Source organism: Archocentrus centrarchus, chromosome 2 (assembly GCF_007364275.1).
Source record: "Archocentrus centrarchus isolate MPI-CPG fArcCen1 chromosome 2, fArcCen1, whole genome shotgun sequence".
Lineage (NCBI taxonomy): Eukaryota > Metazoa > Chordata > Actinopteri > Cichliformes > Cichlidae > Archocentrus > Archocentrus centrarchus.
In genome coordinates, this window is record NC_044347.1 from 4,585,816 (window position 1) to 4,605,617 (window position 19,802).

Below are 19,802 nucleotides of genomic sequence, written 5' to 3' on the forward strand. Positions count from 1 at the left end.
GGCAGCACAGTCAGTATCATGGCAGCATCTCTTCTCCTGCTCTGCCTTCTTCACTGTTTCCTTCAGGTCTTCAGTCAAGGAGGAGGTAAGAGTGCGACCTCTGACCTCTGCTGTGTTATTGTTGTTCTGTTGTTGATTGATGCTCATTCTTATTTGAAAAAAATGATAAATAAAAGGCTCAAATAACAAAAAAATTCAAATGATAGCAAAATGCCCCATTTTGATGCAGAAATGTACTTTAAGCAATAATCTGAAGGTGTCACTTTCTAACATGCACGTTGTTCCAACACTACAGTTTGGATCATTATAAATCTGCTGTGTGTCAGATGTTATAAGGATGACTAATACACAATAAATATGTGTCACTGTGTCACAATAACAGCTTGTTACACTAATGTCATTATAGTGATAGTGGTTAAATCAATAAGTAGTTGTCGAGTATGACCTGGACGTCCTGAGGTCAAAGTGGGACACGCCCCCACGGGTGGTTGAGAATGACTAACTAACTAATGAGCTAAGATCCTGTGGGACCTCCAGACAGACAAACTTGTGGTGGCTAACCAACCGGACATCGTAGTGGTGAACAAACAAAGGAAGAAGGTCATGGTGATAGACGCTGCAATACCAAGTGACGGAACATCAAGGAGAAGGAACACGAGAAGCTCGACGAATACCAAGGGCTCAGAGAGGAGCTGAAGAGGATGTGGAAGATGAAGGGAACAGTGGTCCCCGTGGTACCACTGTTACCCAGCAGATTCCTGGAACAACATCCAAGATCTTTGTCCAGAAGAGCGCAATACTGGGAACAGCTAAGATACTGCGCAGGACCCTCAGGCTCCCAGGCCTCTGGTAGAGGACCTGAGCTTGGAGGGAAAAGACCACCTGCAGTTTCATATTTATAAGAATAACACTGGTTATCTCTTCAGCGTGGCACCTGTATGTGGGTGGGATATATTAAGGAGCAAGAGAACATTTTGTCCCCAAGTTGATGTGTTAGGAGCTGGAAAAATGGGCAAAATTAAGGATTTCAGTGAGTTTGATAAGTGCAAACTGCAGCTCTTGTGAGTTTTTCCCCGTCTGCTGTTTCTTCCACAGCAGAGGCTGAATCATGTTAGAATGCACTTTAGAGATCAAAGAAACTGATCCTCACCTTGCAGCCATCACAATCTCTGCAGAAGGTCAAGAGGTGTTTCCACCTGTGACCTCAGGAGGGCCAACACCAGAGTCTGCAGTACCTTTATCACATGTGATGGTCAGTAGTCAGTAAACTCTGGTAGTACTGGCTTCCTGGCTCACAGTGACAGTGCAAAAAAAAAAAAAATCATACAGAAACCTGTTTGGGTGTTTAAACATGCTCCCATCAGTCTCAACCTTGTCTGTCTTTGCAGTTGTTCCTCAGCTCTGTGAGAATAAAAACGGTGGTTGTGATCATTTCTGCAACGTGATCCAGGGAGATGCTCAGTGCTCCTGTGCTGATGGATACTTCCTGGCTTCAGATGGGAAATCCTGCCATTCCAATGGTGAGAGAGGCTTAAGAATCTAAGTGGTCATTTACTCTGAGAGCAGAACAGTGAAATACAGGGTGTCCCAAAAAATCATTTGAGATGTGAATAACTGAGTAATACATGTCTGAGCAAATGAAATTAAATAGGCTTAATGTTGATCATTACAAGATTTGTTTATCGAAAGTTGGACAATAAATTCAGAAGCATGTAGATGTCCAAGATGCTATGTCCAAGTCTAAGAATAAGAATAATGCTTTCTAATAATACTGCTAAGGGAAGCATGTATAATGTAATAGAATTGGTCCTAGCACAGAACCCTGTGGAACTCCATAATTAACCTTAGTGTGTGAAGAAGACTCCCATTTACATGAACAAATTGGAGTCTATTAGATAAATATGATTCAAACCACTGTAGTGCAGTACCTTTAATACCTATAGTATGCTCTAATCTCTGTAATAAAATGTTATGATCAACAGTATCAAAAGCTGCACTGAGGTCCAACAGGACAGAACAGAGATGAGTCCACTGTCAGAGGCTCTAAGAAGATCATTTGTAACCTTCACTAATGCTGTTTCTGTACTGTGATGAATTCTGAAAACCTGACTGAAACTCTTCAAATAAACCGTTCCTCTGCAGATGATCAGTTAGCTGTTTTACAACTACTCTTTCAAGAATCTTTGAGAGAAAAGGAAGGTTGGAGATTGGCCTATAATTAGCTAGACAGCTGGGTCAGTGATGGCTTTTAAGTAGAGGTTTAATTACAGCCACCTTGAAGGTCTGTGGTACATAGCCAACTAATAAAGACAGATTGATTAATAACATTTAAGATAAAATCATTAATTAATGGAAGGACTTCTTTGAGCAGTCTTGTAGAAATGAGGTAAAGCAGGCGTGTTGATGGATTGGAGGAATTAATAAGTTAACTCAGGAAGATCAATCAGACAGAAAGAGTCTAAATAAATATCAGCAGTAATTAAGTTACTACACATAATGACTTTAGAAACTACACAGAGTGATTAAACCTTCTGATGTCAAAACTCTAATGTCATACAAACTCTTGCAGAGACCTTCAATGTGGTGCCATCATCACCAAAGGACTGCTGCCTGTTTTCTGGTACCAGCGGGCAAACACAACAGGGAGTTATGCAACTGAGCTTAACAACAGCATCAGCTCTACAGAGCACACGTCCAGGATGCTGATCCAGAGTCCTCAGTGTCTGAGAACAGAAGCCAAAACGTAACAAAATTCCCAAGTTTGGAGAAGCTGATCACCTCTGAAATACAGAATGGTTCATATCATCACCGGGAAACTGTCCACCAGGAGAATGCCCATGGCAGGTAGAAAAACACTTTCAAAAAACCTTGGTTTCATAACTGAAGAACATACCCACCAAAAAAGTTGTTTCTATTGCAATAAAAATAAGGAGCAAGTCAAGAGTTTATCTCTCAAAGCGATATCCCTCAGGATGAATGAGGGAGTTCGTAGCATTGATCTTCGTCCTCAACGTTTTCCTTCCTCTGCACAGGTTTCATAGATTTTCTGTTCTTTTGAATGTGTTTTGGGGGTTCTGGCTCGTCCCCATAGGCCCTGCTCGTGAGTGAAGATGAAACAGGTTTCTGTGGAGGAACAATACTGAATGAAAACATTATTCTGACTGCCGCCCACTGCATGCACCAACAGCATAACTTCAGCGTCAGGCTCGGTAGGTCTGATGACCAATTACAACCTGCACATACAATTCTAGTTCATCACATTCACATAGTAATAAATTCCCTCTGATTTTATTGTAATAATGACTTCCTGCCTAATAACAAGTCATGAATCTTATGTATATAATTTATGATTCATGTGGCCCATACTTTTGTCCATATAATGTATGTAATTACGCTAACTGACCTACAGTGGGGATGTCACATTTTTTACTTATTACAGAACGTGCAATTTAGATATTTTTTATTAGTTACTCACAAATATTAGACTCATGAGATATTGATTTTCTAATCTTAATATACTGTATGCCCTAACTTTACAGTGTTGTAAGACTGTTGATACATGTACTGTATGTGTATGACATTCTTTTAAAGATGATTTATGTATTTAATGTTGTTGTCACTGACGTAACTAAAAACTAAAGACCCTCCAATCTCATTGTACATCCTGTATAATGACAATGAAGGCATTTTATTCTATTCTATTCTATTCTATTATTTGTCTGCATGCAGGTGAGTTTGACAGGTTGGTGATTCATGGTAATGAAGTTGACCATGAAGTGGAAACCATCCTCATACACAAACACTACAGTTTGGTCACCGACGACAACGACATCGCACTCATCAAACTGGCCACGCCCATCAAGTTCACCCGGTTCATCCTGCCAGCCTGCATTCCTGAACGAGACTTTGCTGAAAAGGTGACTTTGTAAACTAATGTCTACCAACAATGCCTGCTAATAAAGTTCTTTCAACTCTCGTATCTTACAGTTCATCATTTGGCCATTAAAGTCTAAAAACCCAATGATGATTCTTTTTAACTGCACAAAAACATTTAAAATTATGTACAACTTTTAGTTGAATTATCTGTGTGTCTCCTTTAGTTCAAGCCTTGAACTCTGCAGTTATGTGAAGTCTGCATGAAAATAAAACACGTAGAATGAGAAGCAAACAGCTGCTGTTTGGATACATTTCTTAAATCTGCTTTCAGGTCCTGATGCATGAGCCGGCCGGCATCGTCAGCGGTTTTGGAAAACTGAGCGAGCAGGAAGAGCCATCCACATCATGAAGCGCCTCATTGTACCCTATGTGGACAGTCAAACCTGCACTGAATCCATTAGATTTCCCATCACAGATGGCATGTTCTGCGCTGGCTACGGCACGGAAGCCAACGACCCCTGCCAGGGTGATGGCGGCGGGCCACACGTCACACGTTATCGTGACACCTACTTTATCACTGGCAATCGTGAGCTGGGGTGAAGGCTGCGGACGCAAGGGCAAGTATGGCGTCTACACCAAGGTGTCCAAGTACATTCAATGGATCCATGAGGGTATCAAGAAGCTGATGCACAATGATGCAAGCAGTGCCAGGAGCCACACCTAAAACATATTTGTGCCTCTTATGTAATTACTTCTGAACAGTCAGAGAAACAGCATTTATTCCTGTGAGCAAAGCTGCAAACTCCACCTGTGACACACAGAATTAGAGTCAGTAATTGTTTATGGCGTCCCTCAGGGTTCTATTCTTTGTCCTTTGTATTTTTAATGTGGCTTATGCAACACTAAGGTATCCACAGCGATTATTCGAAGTCATATTTGTGTCGAATTTAAGTCCAACATTCATCCCTTTGGCTCTGTATTTGGTCTCTTCTCTCTGGCTGTTTCGTGCTCTGGTTTGTTCCCCTGATTCCTCTTTAACGCTTTCTGTTGACACTGATTCCATTAAAGATACAACTGACACTAATATGGCAAATCCACTGAAATGTAATCATTTTGCTGATCAGCGTGATTAAAAGTGAGAATGAAAAGCCTGTTTGTTTCCATGTATTCTTTATGAGTCGCTCACAGAAGTGAGCTTTTGAGCTGAATTTGAAGCAACTAAACACATTTTAACAATAATGTAGCAATCGTGTGAAGCCTGATGTCCTATTACAATAATCACATTTTGTATTTCCTCTTATTCTCTGTGTATGAAGCATATTTTTACAGTTCAAATAACACTGAGAAAATAAACAGTAATAAATGTTTAGTAACTTGAACACTTTTTTAAATAACTGTTGTGTATTAACTGGAAACTGATAAATGTTTCCACCACTGCCACACCGCCTCCCAACAGAACAGCAGCATGTTACAGGAAATGATTAACATCTGTGACAAAATCCATCTTTGTTTACCTCAAACAAACAGAGCTGGAGACCTTTGACCTTTTGCTTGTTTTGTGTGGTTTGAGAGGAAAGGCCAGAGTCCACCTGAAGAACAGAGCGTTTACTGAAAACCTGCCTTTTTAACTCTTTATAGATTTATGTAAATAAAATGTAAAAAACAAAAAAACATGGACTGCATAAAAACAAATATATTAACGTGGGAACAGAGCGGGGTTAAGGTTTATTTTGGTAAGGTCGTGTATGTCTGTAATCAGTACAGCAGACTGTTAAAAACATGACACAAGTCTAGCTGAAATTCCTCTGAGGTTTGTGCTGCTGTGAGTCACTAGTGTGAATATATGTGTGTGTGTGTGGGTGGGTGTGTGTGTGTCAACAGCGCAGTCAGTGTCATGGCGGTCGGCATCATGTCAGCGTCTCTTCTCCTGCTCTGCCTTCTTCACTGTTTCCTTCAGGTCTTCAGTCAAGGAGGTAAGTGTGCGACCTCTGACCTCTGCTGTGTTACTGGTTGTTCTGTTGTTGATTGACCAAAAAAATTCAAGCAACATCAAAAGACAGAGAAATGTGCTTCAAGCAGAAATGATCTGAAGGTGTCAGAATTAGGTGCAGTGATTTACTGAAACGTGCAAACATGGAAACAAAGAACATAAACTCAAATTTCTACAATTCTAACCAGAAAGTCACGATCTGCTGTGACCTCCTTTATGAACGCTCTGAGCGTCTCATTCCTTTAAGCAGTCTGCAGGAACAGTTCTCCAGGCTTCCTGAAGGACATTCAAAGCTCTTCTTTGGATGTTTGTGCCTTTTGCCCTGTTCCCTGTCAGGATGATCCCACACTGCTTCAGTAATGTGCAGTTCTGGGCTCCGGAGTGATCAGTCTGTGACTGACTGTGTTCGTTGTGTGTTTTTTCTGATTCATCTCTCAGGACTTGTGTCGTCTTTCCTGGATTGTTTTACTACTGTAACAGATGAACAATGGCTGACACTTTTTCTTTTGTCCTCCACATGTTCGGTTTCCTCTGATGTTTAAAGGAAACTCTACACATCTATACACACTCTATACCAGGTGTTCAGCTAACAGCTGTTTGTTAATCACCTTGTTGGTGCAACAGTACTGTTTTATACCCACCAAACTCTGTTATCGTCAGTTAAACAGGAACAAATTGTGTTTTTGTGACAGGCTCCTTGTAACAAAGTGTCCAAAGGTACAACTTAAAGTTGGTTGTTATGTGTAGACACAACACTGGTTCATCGTTTGAGTTGGTGCCTGGCAGAGCCTCCAGTCTTTTAAAAGCTGTCAAGTTACGAGTGACAGGAAACAACCTGTACACTCACGCTCTGGTACTGTCAGTGTTTCAGTCAGCTCCTGGGGCCCACGCCGTGTTCCTGCGCCCCAAACGGGCCAACATGTTCCTGCTGGAGGAGCTCCTACAGGGGAACCTGGAGCGGGAGTGCTATGAGGAGCTGTGCAACTTTGAGGAGGCACGCGAGTACTTTGAAGACACCAAGAGGACGGTTGGTTAAATTTAAAGCAGGAGCTGCTGCGCTCGTTTCTAGCTCTGCATTGAGCTCGTGTTTTTGTCCTTAGATTTAAAATGTTTAATATGAACATCTGTAAGACCCGTTTAATGACTTCTGGTTGTTTTTGTGTAGATCGCCTTCTGGACTGTTTACACTGGTGAGTTTTATTTCACTTCAGCTAATATGAGCTAAACTGCATTTACTTCATTAATGAAAACAGAAAATCAAAATAAGCAGCCCAATGAAAATAAATGGAAAAAGCATAAAAAAAATCATATTCCAAGCGGAAAACCTGGAGTTCAGCAGAATAATTAATTTATTCGATTTTTTTCTTTGTTTGTTTCACGGGCAACAAGTTCAGTAATTTAAATTTATCAATGAATACATTAAAGGAGCATTCCCCAAACTTCAGATGGCTGCAGCCCACTTTGAAACCCGACGACATTCTGCTCCATTTAATGACATTTCTGATCCTGACACGAATGAAATATTTCCTTCTCTGTGTGTTCACATTAACTTTGACCTTCTAACAGTGAGGCCGCTGAGGTTGATGCTTTAGTACAGCTTCAGTTTTACCTCTTTCAGCCTAGTGATGAGGTACATGATGAGTTCAGGATAAAAAAATACTGATCAAACAATGATTAATGCAACACATGACTTTGTCATAATGGTGATACAACATGTCAAAATTAGCATAAAACTAGCTTTTATTGTCTTTTTATGTGTACGTGTTCCTAATCACTTCTGAATGCTAACATTTCCTGTTTTTGGTCTTTGGAAAAGGCAACCAGTGTAGAAACAGCCCCTGCATGAATGGCGGCAACTGCACTAGTAAGGTGGGGGGGTTTACCTGTTCCTGCAGCGCCCCCTACTACGGTCCAGTCTGTGAGCTGAAAGCTCTGGAAGAGAGAGTACGGAGAATAAAGTCCTCCACAGCATCTCAAACCAATGCAGCAGGTCTGCCCACACCTCCATAAAAGGCCAGGAGATCAAAACTCATGGTTAGGGCCATCTAGAACTATCAGAGTACAAAGTGTATGAAAGCTGAACCTTTGTTTTCTAAATGTGTCTCAGAGATGTCCAAGTGTCCGACTGAGGGTCCAACTGCTTGTCATCAGTTGTGCACGGTGACCTACGGGTCTTTCCGCTGCTCCTGCACGTCGGGATTCAGGCTAGATAGCGACAGACGGAGCTGTCTGCCAGAAGGTTGGAGCCTCTGAAAAATCTCCAGATATTTCCCGCACCAGTTCAGCCTGGTGAGATTTTGTTTTTGTCTTTGTTTCCACAGTCAAGTTTCCCTGTGGAAGACTTCCTGACGACACTGTTTCTATGTGTCACCGTGGAAACTGTCCCTGGGCAGGTAAGATCCTCCGGTACAAAGCGAGGTGTCACTCTTAAATTGATGAATTTAAAATGGGGAAAAGAAAAAAAATGGAGCCCGTGGTGTGTTCATTTTCTGCACTCAGGTGTCCCTGCTGAACAGTACACTGCAGAAGGTGTGCAGTGGTGTTGTGTTGGGTCGACGCTCCATCCTGACCACTGCCCCGCTGCCTCTATTTGGACTCAGAACCAAACCCCTCCAACATCTATGTGCTCGCTGGTACAGAAATTTATCACAAATTAAAAAAAAAAAAAAAAAAAAATGTATATTATATATATATATATATATATATATATAACACATTCTTTTTAATATATATATATATATATATATATATATATATATACACACATTCTTTTTAATATATATATATATATATATAATATATACACATTCTTTTTATATATATATATATATATATATATATATATATATATATATATATATATATATATTCTTTTTAATATATATATATATATATATTCTTTTTAATATATATATATATATATATATATATATATCTATATATATTATATATATATATATATATATATATATATATATATATATAATTTTAATGGAGAGAGACTATAAACCCAAAGTCCAGAAAAAACACCTTGAGTGAAATAAGTATTTGATCTCCTACAGCCCAGACAGAATTCTGGCTCCCACAGATTAGCTGTGTGACCACGTGGCACACAGATTACAATCAATCAATTACGATACTCCTGATCTCAACTCATTATGTTGCATAAAGCACACCTGTCAGCACACCAGTTTCTTCCATTCTAACCTCTCCAACCATCGTGGGCAGGACCAAAGAGCTGTCAAAAAACACAGATTGTAGATCTGCACAAGGCTGGAAGGGCTTACCAGGCCATCAGAAGAGAATGGAAGAAATGAAAAATGACCATCAATCGCCCTCAGTCTGGAACTCCATGGAAGATCTTGACTCATGGGGTCTGATCCCAGACCTGCATTGGAGGAGCTTGTTAATGACCTGAAGGCACAGCCACCAAAAACACCATCGGCAACACACTTGGACAGGGATCCTCAAACCCAAGCCTCGAGGGCCGGTGTCCTGCAGCTTTTAGATGTCTCCCTGATCCAACACACCTGAATCAAATGGCTGAATTACCTCCTCAGTATGCAGTCAAGTTCTCCAGAGTCCTGCTAATGACTTCTATATTTACCTCAGGTGTGTTGAAGCAGAGACACATCTAAAACCTGCAGGACACCGGACCTCGAGGCCCCCTGGGCTGAAATCTTGCAACACCAGAAAAGTTTGAACATCTAAATGTTTCAGAGAAGGCTTGGGAGGAAGTGCTGTGGTCAAATGAAAATCGAGCTCTTTGGCATCAACAAAGGAAATTTCTGAGTGTGACCCAAAAAACACCATCCAGCATTTAGGTTTTTCTGCTAAGGGTACAGAACAACTTCACCACATTAAGGGCCATTGGACGGGGCTATTTACCATAAAGTATTGAATGAGAACTTTCCTCCCTCAGCCAGAACACTGAAGATGGGTCATGGATGGGTCTTCAAGCATGAAAATGACCCAAAACATACCGCCAAGGCAATAAAGGAGTGGCTAAAGAAGGAGCAAAGTAAGTTCATGGAGTGTCCTAGCTAATCTCCAGACCCTCATTATATAGAAAATCTGTGGTGGGAGTTAAAGCTCCGAGTTGCCAAGTGGCAGCCAAGAAACCTAAAGCTGTATAAAGAGTTTCTGTAACGAGAAGTGGAACAAAATCGCTCCTGCAAACTGTGACCAACTACAAGTAATGTCTTACTGCTGTGCTTCTAAACAAGGGTTTCTTCACCAAGTACTAAGTCAAGTTTTGCTTTGGGATCAAATACATTTTGCACCCAGTGACACGCAAATCAATTTATAACTTTAATGTTTTTTTTCTAGATTTTTTGATACCCTATATCTCTCCATTAAAATTAAACCACCATAAAACTTTGTTCATTTCTTTGTGAGCAAACTTACACCTAATTACTTCCCCCACGATAGATCAATTGATTTACAGATCAACTAATTTATCTTATTTCTCTCCCAGGGAATAAGAGGATGCTCTTCCAAGTCAAAGCCCTGTACATTCACAACCATTTTCATACAGATCACCATGATCACAACCTTGCCCTCCTCGAGCTGGCTGACTCCATGACCTTTAGCCCCACCCTCATCCACCTCTGTTTGCCCACCAAGGACTTCAGTGAGAACATCCTGATGCAATCTGGGAGGACTGGGATTACAGTGACTCAGGAGGGCAGCAAGAACCGGAACATGGTCTACATGACGCTGGACGAGTGTCGGCGTGAAATGAACATCTCGCATCTGCTGAGCAACAAAATGTTCTGCATGAGGAAGCAGAATGAGCTATCAGGGAACCAAAATGAAACTCATGAGAGCCCAGGCGCTCAAAGAAACCCTAATGTACATGTCAAGATTCCAAATAGAGCCCACAGGCGCCAAAACAGACCTTTGGGGAACCAAACCGGAGTCCATGGAAGGCCTCATGGACACACAGTGAACAGGATCCAGAATCAAACCCGAAACACTCAAAACAGGGCACTGAATAGAGCAGCAAACCACAACACTACTTTAAAGGCTCTGAATCTCGAGTCCTCACATGGTGGCAACAAGTCGAGGTTGGAGGCCAGCAAAGGGCCATGTGACGGCCTGATGCCGGGGTCGCCTGTAGCCACGGTAGAGCAAGGAACGGCGTTCCTGACCGGGCTGCTTATCTCATCGCCCTCAGACTGCAAGGCCAGCGGTGGCGGTTTGGTGTTCAGCAAACTGTCTCGTTACCTGAGCTGGATCCAAGCGAGGCTGGAGATGACCGAGCAGCCCGTGAATTCCCAAGTCACCCAGTATCCAGAAGATCGTTAGCAGACCGCCGCCATCTTTGAAACTCTAAAACTGAGCCCGCTGGCGACCGTTTCTGGTTTTACCCGTTTTTGCTCACTTTTCTTTTCTGAACAGGATATTATTAAAAGCTGCTCTCCCAAAAGACTGAAAACTTTCATGCTAAAATTGTGTTTTACTGTGAACCTTTTGTCTTACATTCATTTTATATGTTCCAAATGGCCACAACAAAGAGACAAAATTGGAACTTTCTGCTGCTGAAGTGCACAAACATTGCCGTAAATATTTGTACGTGAAACATGTAAATTAAAGGTTTTTGAACAGATGAATGTGTCACTGTAATCGGGTTCAGTTCTGCCTAAAATAAAGTTCTCAATACCCACAATTCATAGCGCCAAATGTAGCAATCAATCAGATGCAAGCGCTACAAACCAACATCTGTTTTATTCAACAAGTTTTTACAATACAGAATAAAAAAAGTATGAACTGAATGGATGAAGTTTCCAGGAAAACCTGTGAGGCCTGCAGGATTGTGGGTAGTGTAGTCTAGGAGACAGAGGACAGAGGAGGGAAGGGATTCTGTTTGCTGACCACGAGCTTCTGGTGCTGTTGGGAGATGTAGCCTTTGATGTGACCCTGAAAGAGAACAGAGACCACAGAAGAAGAGCTCAGTGTTTGTCCATCAGCTGATCCAGGTGGGTTTTTGAGTGTGCGTTTCCTCACCATGTAAATGAGGTTGGCCAGGATACACTGCACCTCATCGATGTCGACGTCCTCCACCTGCATCATCCTCAGAGCCACCAGGAAGGCGTCCAGAGGTAGCTGGTGAGTCCTCAGCAGCAGATACCTGCAGAGAGATATCAGTCAGGGCGCTGGCTGACTTTTCTTTGTTTGCAAAGAATACCACAGTATAAAGAATACCCATATTTATATAAAAACCAAGACATTTCATTTGAGGTCCAAATGCTGCCAAAAACTCAGGGGCAAATCTACACATCCAAAAAAGTACGATATAAAAAAAAAAAAATCAGACTCAATCTGAAAGACAAAGAGCCAAAAACATGGTGTGAAAATCTCCAGACCAAGACCTTAGGACCACAGAGCCAAATAACTGTGGTCCTAAATGTATGTCTGTTTGATGAAACTAGTTGCTGAAGGATAAAAACTCTCAGAACTTTGCTTCTCGTTGTTGTTTGTGTGCTGATGAAGAAGCTTCTGAGTCACTCACACTTTCTTGAAGAGGTTCCTGTAGGTGATGATCTTCAGCTTCTCCAGGATGAGGAAGATCCCGCAGCGGATGAAGAACGTCTCGTGCTTGGACAGAGCCTCGTTCAGCAGCAGCAGGTTCCCCTCGCTGACACAAACATTTACCTGTGAGCTCACCTGATGTCACTTCCTTTGCTAACGGCCCCCGCCCCTCTGCTTACCTTACAGCTTTGGTGACATCAGAAAACTGCATGAGGTCATACTTCCTCAGGAGCTGATGAGTCGGCATGTGGCCCTGAAACACCAGCAACCATTACACCGCTCCCATAATGCAACACTGACAGCGCCAAGTTCTAATCAGGACCTAAACTGGTGTAAACCCAATTTACTGACTCTAAACTGGTGTGCAGTAAATGGAGCTTCTTACCAGCAGCATCTTGACAGGCAGCAGGTAGATGAGGATCATCCTCTTGTTCTTCTGGCTGGATCGATGACAGTGGTGAAAGGCGTACGACAGGAACTCCTCGGCTACAGACGCAAAAACAGGTTCTAACTGTGGTCCAAATATGAATCATTTAATAATGTTTATATCATGTTTGAGTCTGCAGTATTCCTCTAAGAGTACTGCAGTATTACCTAGTTTGAAGTCGCTGTCAAACATGCCTTTGCGGCCCACGTAGTATTTGTAGGTGACTTTCTGAGCTGGACTGTAGTCGTTCTTCAGGTTGGAGCTATCGATGGCTCTGATCAGAGGCTTGCACAGATGGAGCTTATTGATCTGCAGCACACACACACACACACACACACACACACACACACACACACACACACACACACACACACACACGGCTATAATCAATCACCAATTTCAGTCATTGACTAATAAAATGTTTCGGTCACTCATGATGGACTTCAGACCTTGAAGTAGATCTTGAAGAGCTGGTTGCTCAGAAACATCATCCCCCACTTCTTCGAGGCCTCGATCCCTGCACGACTGCCAGCGTTTGAAAATGTCAATATTAACAAGAACCTTCAGTGAACACTAAATCTAATAAATATATGAACAGAAGAAGTCTACATTTACTGACTTGTCACTGGCACAAACTCTGAAGCAGCTCATCAGCTGCTCTGCTGCTTTTTCCAACATCTCGCCCGGCTGACCTTTGCCCTTCTTCTGCTGCTGCTGCTCCGCCTGGACACAACATTAAAGATATGAGGGGTGGCTCAATACTTTTGCACAGGTCTGCACATAAACACATATATATGGATGAATATGACTGCTCAATAGAAAACAGTAAAGCCTGTTTAAAATTCAGTTACACTGTTGGCGAATATCCGGAGGTCCAGCGTGACAGCGAACATCACGGGCAGAGCCCTGGAACAGAGAGCGGTGTGTTCAAAGGCGGCACGTTAAAATCAGCTTCATTCTGCTGCTTTAAACCTGAACTCACCAGTTCTCCTCCTTGTGGGACTGAAAGGCCCTCAGGAAGGACGTGAGGAGTCAAGGAGCTGATCAGACTGATTATTGATTACTGACTGAAGGTCAGATCATGTGATTAAGAGACGACTGAGCGACTTTATGAAGGATATTGAACGACAAGCGTCTGGAACTTGTAGGCTTCAACAAAATCGTGATTGGCCACGGCATAGGTACACCTGAAACACACAAATAATTGTTTGTTTGTTTTTCTGTCCTCACAACATGAGTGATCGACCACCATGTGACCATCTGTCCCACCTGAGGTGAGCTGCGACCATCTCATCATACGGCGGCTCCAGAACCTGTTGACATTTCTCTTCTGGACTCGCCAGCTGTAACACACATACACACAAACACACAGAGGTAAGGCTACATCCCAGCAACGCTCAGAGTTCACCTGAGTGGGCGGGGCCTGACCTGGAGTCGGGGGTTGGCGACGTGGGGGTGTTTGAAGGAAAGCAGCTCGGCACAGAAGGAGCCCTCATGGTTGTCGATGGCCTCGTAAACCTGCAGGAGGAAAATGAGACAGACTTTAACCAAATGAAATGAGAAAAAAATAAAAAATAAATTTCAGATGGAGAGAAAGGTCAGAGGTCACCTGCTGCAGGTACTGGTTGATGGTGATGTGAGCCATGACAGCTGATCCAGCAGCTGTTTGAACCTGAAGATGGACAAAAAAACAGCTTAATTTCACTTCAATTTTTCCATTCAAATATTGATTTTTCATTGATACTTTGTATTCATTTTATGTATTTATGTCAGCCTCACCCAGACCTGATTACAGCCTGACCTGCTGAATCAAGAAATCACTTAAACAGAACCTGGAACAGTGGTGAACCTCCCAGGAGTGGCTGGCCTACCAAAATTACTACAACGGCTCATCCAGGAGGTCACAAAGATCATCATCTAAAGAACTGCAGGCCTCACTTAAGGTCAGAGGTCATGATTCAACAGTAAGAAAGAAACTGGGCAAAAATGGCATCCATGGGAGAGCTCCAAGAAGGAAAACACTCCGAAACACATCAGTCCACCTCTGACTGAAGGTTCAGGCGTTCATGCTGAAAAACCGTCCAATGTGGCTGAATTAAAACAATTCTGCAAAGAAGAGTAGGCCAAAATCCCTCAACAGCAAAGTCAAAGACTCATTATTAATTATCATAAATGCTTGATTGCAGTTCTTGCAGCCAATTGTTGGCACAGGTATGAGGCTTAGGTGTTTTCACACAGGTTAGGCAGGTAGGTTTGGATAGCTTTGTTCCCCTGATGAATGAAATCAGCCTTTAAAAACTGCATTTTGTATTTACTCTGGTTATCTCCGTCTAATTTTAAAAAATTGGCTTGACGATCTGAAACGAGTGTGACAAATATGCAAAAAACTAAAAAAAATCATGAAGGGGCAAATACTTTTTCACAGCACTCAACCTACATTACTTATAAAACTTTACTTAAAATTCTACTTGGCTAACGTTTTTAGATGGGAATTTATTTTAATAAACATTATTTGCTTTAAATTTTTCCATAATAAAAAAAAAAAAAAATCAGTGTATTTATTTAATACAAGATACAAGAATATATGGTCACACTGTTGTTTTAGTTATTTTATGATTATTTTTATACCCTCCATGCTGTGCAGAAAATGTGTGCAGGTTAAAAACTGTTACATTTAATATCACAAGGTGAATTAATTACATTTGAAGCCTTTTCCTTCTAAAAACGGAAAATTCACAGATGTAAAAAAGAAGCGAAGCCACAAAAACAGAAGCTCTAACTATAAATACAATAAATAGGCGTCTTTATGATATATAACATAAATAAAAGCCTCATTTGTCGCCGGGTTTCTCCGTGAAACTGACTCCCAGCAGCTCTTCTCGCTTTAATTCCTCCGTTTCCGGTTAAAATACACTGTTAAACCGCAGCTTCCGGCTTATAACAGAGCACAAACAACAGCACAAACATACAAACTAACAACAGACAACTACGCACCTTCAAAACAAAGATTTAAGCTGAACAAAGTCCCAAAACTACTTCGTCTCCATTCAACTGATGTACCTCACAACAACGTCCGGGTCACTGCGGGCAAACATCCGCTACATTTCCAGAATAAGAGCCTTGAATTCAAAATAAAAGCGTTGCACTATCAGGATGGATGGTGGAGTTCAGTTTACACCAGACTAACTAAATATATAACTTCCGTATATAACTTCAAGGGAATGTAATTTTAACAAATGGGGTAAAGTAACAGAAGAGGAATTATACTTTATTTATTCCAAACTTTTCTCTGTGAAAGTAAAACATTAAAGGTTTGATGATCTAGGCATGATCAAGTGATATTGGAAATGGTTCTCCAATCATGGAATGACCTCCAGCCTGCACAGGCCAATCACAGCCGCTCCCTGCAGCGCACAGCTTAAAGTTTCCTGGACCAGTCTGAATAAGCGACACTGCTTTAATAGTCTGATACACAACAAAATTCAACTGTCTGCACAGCAGAAGGTGAAGAGCTTGTCCTTCAAAGCAGATCATCATTAACTGTCTACAAATACTTTGGATTTACTGCAAGTGATGTGAACCAAGAACAGATCATATACACAAAGTCCTGCCTGCACCACAAAACAACACAACTGACTTGTTCATCTGTCTGAAAACACACCACAAACTGCAGCGTGATGAATGCATGAAGACCATGAAAAACGGTGAAGTGGCTGCAAACATGAATCATCGAGCATCAGCTGAGAGGTCCTTAAAAGCCAGCCAGCTGGTTCCAGTCAGGTTGAAGATTTTCCTGAACAATTCTTGTTGGTAAATATACAGTCTGGGATGGATTGTAGTCAACAATGCTCAACAACTTTACAGCAGTTTTTTGCCAAAATTCTGATAAAGGTCTTAAGCATTTTGAGGTGCTGAAATGTGATGATTAAAATAGCTGACTGGCTGTTTCAAAGACATATATATTTTTAACATTTCGTGTACATTAATCAGAAAAAGGGTCATTCCACCTTAATTAACTGCTGACTTTATTTGAGGCTAACAGGTTAGATCAGCATGTATCCAGGTGGTATCCTGTGACATGGAGAAACATCTCCACAACCAAACTTACCTTGTTATTTAAAATGTAGAGCGACAATAGTTGAGGACATGCAAAGGTTATATTCAGTTCACCGAGACACAGTACTGCAGCATGTTGTCAGAGAAAATGAAAAAAATGTAAGATGATGTAATCTGCTTTTTAAAAAAAAAAACATGTAACTTTACTTTGCAGCGTTACAGATTTCATGCTCCCAGGAAGGTCAAACCCAAGGTCAAAAGGTCAAACAAAGAAATTTGGCAGTTTCGTGTTACACTTGCTGTGAGCCACATTTAATCAAAACTGGATGAATAGTTCAGGAAGAGCACCGACTCCCATTTGAGTTGTTTTGGTAAAAGTAGAAGTCAAAATGTATTCTGCTCATTTGTGGTTTAAATGGAGAACTTTTGCTCTCGAGGTGCATCCACACAGGAAACGACTGTGTGATGACCAAACACCACAGAGTCACTGACATTCAGCAGCTTCCAGTGAGAGCGCCTCTGGATGAACAAAGAAAATTTCCTCAAACTTCGAGGAGAGCGACTGAAGCGACGCCCAATGAGAGTGAAGAACATATGATATATGAGGCAGTTGTAAATACATTAGTGGGTTACCTAGGTGGCCATAGCCTAGCACGTCTGCTAGTGACCGAGCAGCAGCGACGAAGCGACAGACGTCAGGCGAATCGTTTCCTGCATGGACGCCTCCTCAGACCTGACCTCTGAGCATCTTACACTCTGCAGCCAACCAACAAGCAAGCATCATTTTCAGTTCAGTGAATAACAATTAGCAGGATGAGCACATTTAATTCTGATGTTCGTGTTTGTGTTGCACACAGTGGCTGCACCACTTTATGTCTCTCGGTGTGCAACAACCAGTCTACAGCATCACACCTGCGGCCTGGAACAGCAGCCCTCTGGTTCAGGTTTCAGATGAGGTACAAAGCACTGGCTGTAACAGCTGGACTCCTTCCTGTGCAGCAGAGGGTGTGGATGGTTGTAGGTGTCTCCAAAGCAAAAAGTCACCAGTTTGAGTCTCATCGTTTTCCTTGGTTTTCAAGGTTTTCCTTGATTTTATTCTGATAAAAGGATGATAGAACCAATACTGCACCATCGTACGTGCATTTTAAAGTTTTCATTTACCAAAATCAGTTTTTACCAACTCAGAGTCATTGCCAAGGTAAAACCTTATCTCCCGCAGCAGGACCTGGAAAAAGTTATTCATGCTTTTATTACTTCCCGCCTGGACTACTGTAATTCTCTGTACTTTGGCATAGATCAATCATCTGTGCGCCGCCTGCAGGTAGTCCAGAATGCGGCAGCTCGTCTTTTAACCGGTTTAAAAAAGCATGAACACATTACCCCAGTCCTGTCATCCCTTCACTGGCTCCCTGTCCGTTTTAGAATCGATTTTAAGATTTTATTGCTTACTTTAAAGCCTTAAACGGACTGGCACCTTTGTATCTGTCTGAGCTGCTTCACTGTCACACCCCTGTAAGAGCTCTGAGGTCATCGAACCAGCTGCTCTTACAGAGGCCTAAAACTAGACTAAAACAGAGAGGTGATCGAGCTTTTGCAGCAGCAGCACCAAAGCTATGGAACGATCTACCTCTCCATATCCGCACAGCTCAGACGATACACACATTTAAATCTCTATTAAAAACACATTTCTTTTCCTTGGCATTTGGCTGCAGTGCTACCTCCTTTTAGATGATTGTTTTATGGTATTTTTATGGTACTTGTTTTAAACGTTTTAATTTTTAATTTTCTTATGTTATTTATTGTTCTTAATGTTTTTATTTATTTATTTTATTTTATTATTTTATTTATTTATTTATATATTTTTATTTTTATTTAGTATAGTCCTTGGGGTTACAGATCTTGTACAGCACTTTGGTCAACGTCGTTGTTTTAAATGTGCTTTATAATAAACTTGACTTGACTTCATTTTAGCCATTTTAGCCAGCAGTTTAAATTTCAGGGACAAATGAAAACATTTAGACATCAGCTCACAAAAACATTACAGACTTCTGAGCCTTCTTTATGAACACATGCAGTCTCTACATCAGTAAATCACCAGGTCCCAGAGTAGACTTCTTAAAGAAACACTAGAAACAAACTGTCTCTTAAATCTTTATTGGCACAGAGCTGAATCAGAGCTGAATCAGAGCTGAATCAGAGCTGAATCAGAGCTGAATCAGTCCTTCTTTTCTTTTTTTCTTCTGCAGCAGAAAACAAAAAGCAACAACAATAAAAGCAGAACAATTATTTGGTGTGTTGCATGATTGAAGTTAAATATTTCTTAAAGTTTTCTTTTATTTTTGTTAACCAGCAACAATCAGACACACAGAAACAACAACGAGGAGTCAACGTGGAGCAAGGACGAAGACGTGAGTCTTTACCTCTGACTCCAGAGGGCGCCATAACACCACAGAGCTTGCAAGACAACATTTATTTGATAACTTTCAACAGCTTTAATTCATCAGATAAAATCATGATATAATGTTGATTTACATGTGACGTGATGAGTAAGTGGTAGCCACTAGAATCCCCTATTAGAGATCTTTAGCATCTGCAAGTAAAGGGAGCCAGATTCACTGTCAGGTAAAAGGGAAAAATTTGAATTTTAGTCCCCTGTATCTTTATATCTTATACTGCGACTCTGCTAGAGTTCAAAATAACCCTTATTTATCTGACACTGGCTCTTTATGTTTCAGCTTCTGGCTCTTTAAGGCCCTCCTCCCTAAAAATGCTCATTTCTGTTTGACTTTTGGAAGCCAGCAGAGGGGCAGCAGCCACAGCCTGTGAGCTGCGATGTTGGAAACAGAGGATTCAGAGCAGTGTGAAGCCTCAGAGGAAATACTTTTACATAAATTTACTTCATTATTTTAAACCTTTGAC

General features: G+C 41.4%; 3 protein-coding genes across 3 annotated transcripts; 2 read left to right on the plus strand and 1 right to left on the minus strand.

Moving 5' to 3' along the window:
• The first annotated feature begins 2,381 nt into the window (after window positions 1–2,381).
• Window positions 2,382–5,024, plus strand: LOC115798333 (coagulation factor X-like). The gene is given in 9 exon segments (XM_030755155.1): window positions 2,382–2,386; window positions 2,570–2,687; window positions 2,690–2,807; window positions 2,810–2,844; window positions 3,092–3,209; window positions 3,730–3,917; window positions 4,208–4,274; window positions 4,277–4,458; window positions 4,460–5,024. Coding segments are annotated over 9 exon segments (972 nt in total). The 3' UTR covers window positions 4,601–5,024.
• Window positions 5,025–5,740: 716 nt separating this feature from the next.
• LOC115794710 (vitamin K-dependent protein Z-like) lies at window positions 5,741–11,475 on the plus strand. The gene is given in 9 exon segments (XM_030750351.1): window positions 5,741–5,849; window positions 6,730–6,893; window positions 7,032–7,056; window positions 7,683–7,856; window positions 7,974–8,105; window positions 8,188–8,255; window positions 8,363–8,443; window positions 8,445–8,499; window positions 10,344–11,475. Coding segments are annotated over 9 exon segments (1,611 nt in total). The 5' UTR covers window positions 5,741–5,770; the 3' UTR covers window positions 11,177–11,475.
• Window positions 11,476–11,577: 102 nt separating this feature from the next.
• On the minus strand, window positions 11,578–15,925 carry pcid2 (PCI domain containing 2). The gene is made up of 15 exons (XM_030749333.1): window positions 15,822–15,925; window positions 14,437–14,499; window positions 14,256–14,345; window positions 14,097–14,170; window positions 13,949–14,014; window positions 13,810–13,851; window positions 13,679–13,733; window positions 13,447–13,550; window positions 13,277–13,352; window positions 12,995–13,136; window positions 12,786–12,886; window positions 12,580–12,653; window positions 12,381–12,506; window positions 11,876–11,999; window positions 11,578–11,788 (listed from the first exon to the last, which is right to left on the minus strand). The coding sequence occupies exons 2-15, from the start codon at window positions 14,470–14,472 to the stop codon at window positions 11,699–11,701; spliced, it is 1,200 nt and encodes a 399-aa protein (XP_030605193.1). The 5' UTR covers window positions 14,473–14,499; window positions 15,822–15,925; the 3' UTR covers window positions 11,578–11,698.
• Between the last annotated feature and the right edge of the window lie 3,877 nt (window positions 15,926–19,802).

Bases quoted from the DNA above. Each gene is read 5' to 3' on its own strand.
- pcid2 (XM_030749333.1), bottom strand. From the start codon at position 14,472: ATGGCTCACATCACCATCAACCAGTACCTGCAGCAG. The intron at 12,000-12,380 runs GTGAGTGACTCA...ATCTCTCTGCAG, and splicing joins AGGAACCTCTTCAAGAAAGT to GTATCTGCTGCTGAGGACTC. The intron at 11,789-11,875 runs GTGAGGAAACGC...GTTCTCTTTCAG, and splicing joins TGGCCAACCTCATTTACATG to GGTCACATCAAAGGCTACAT.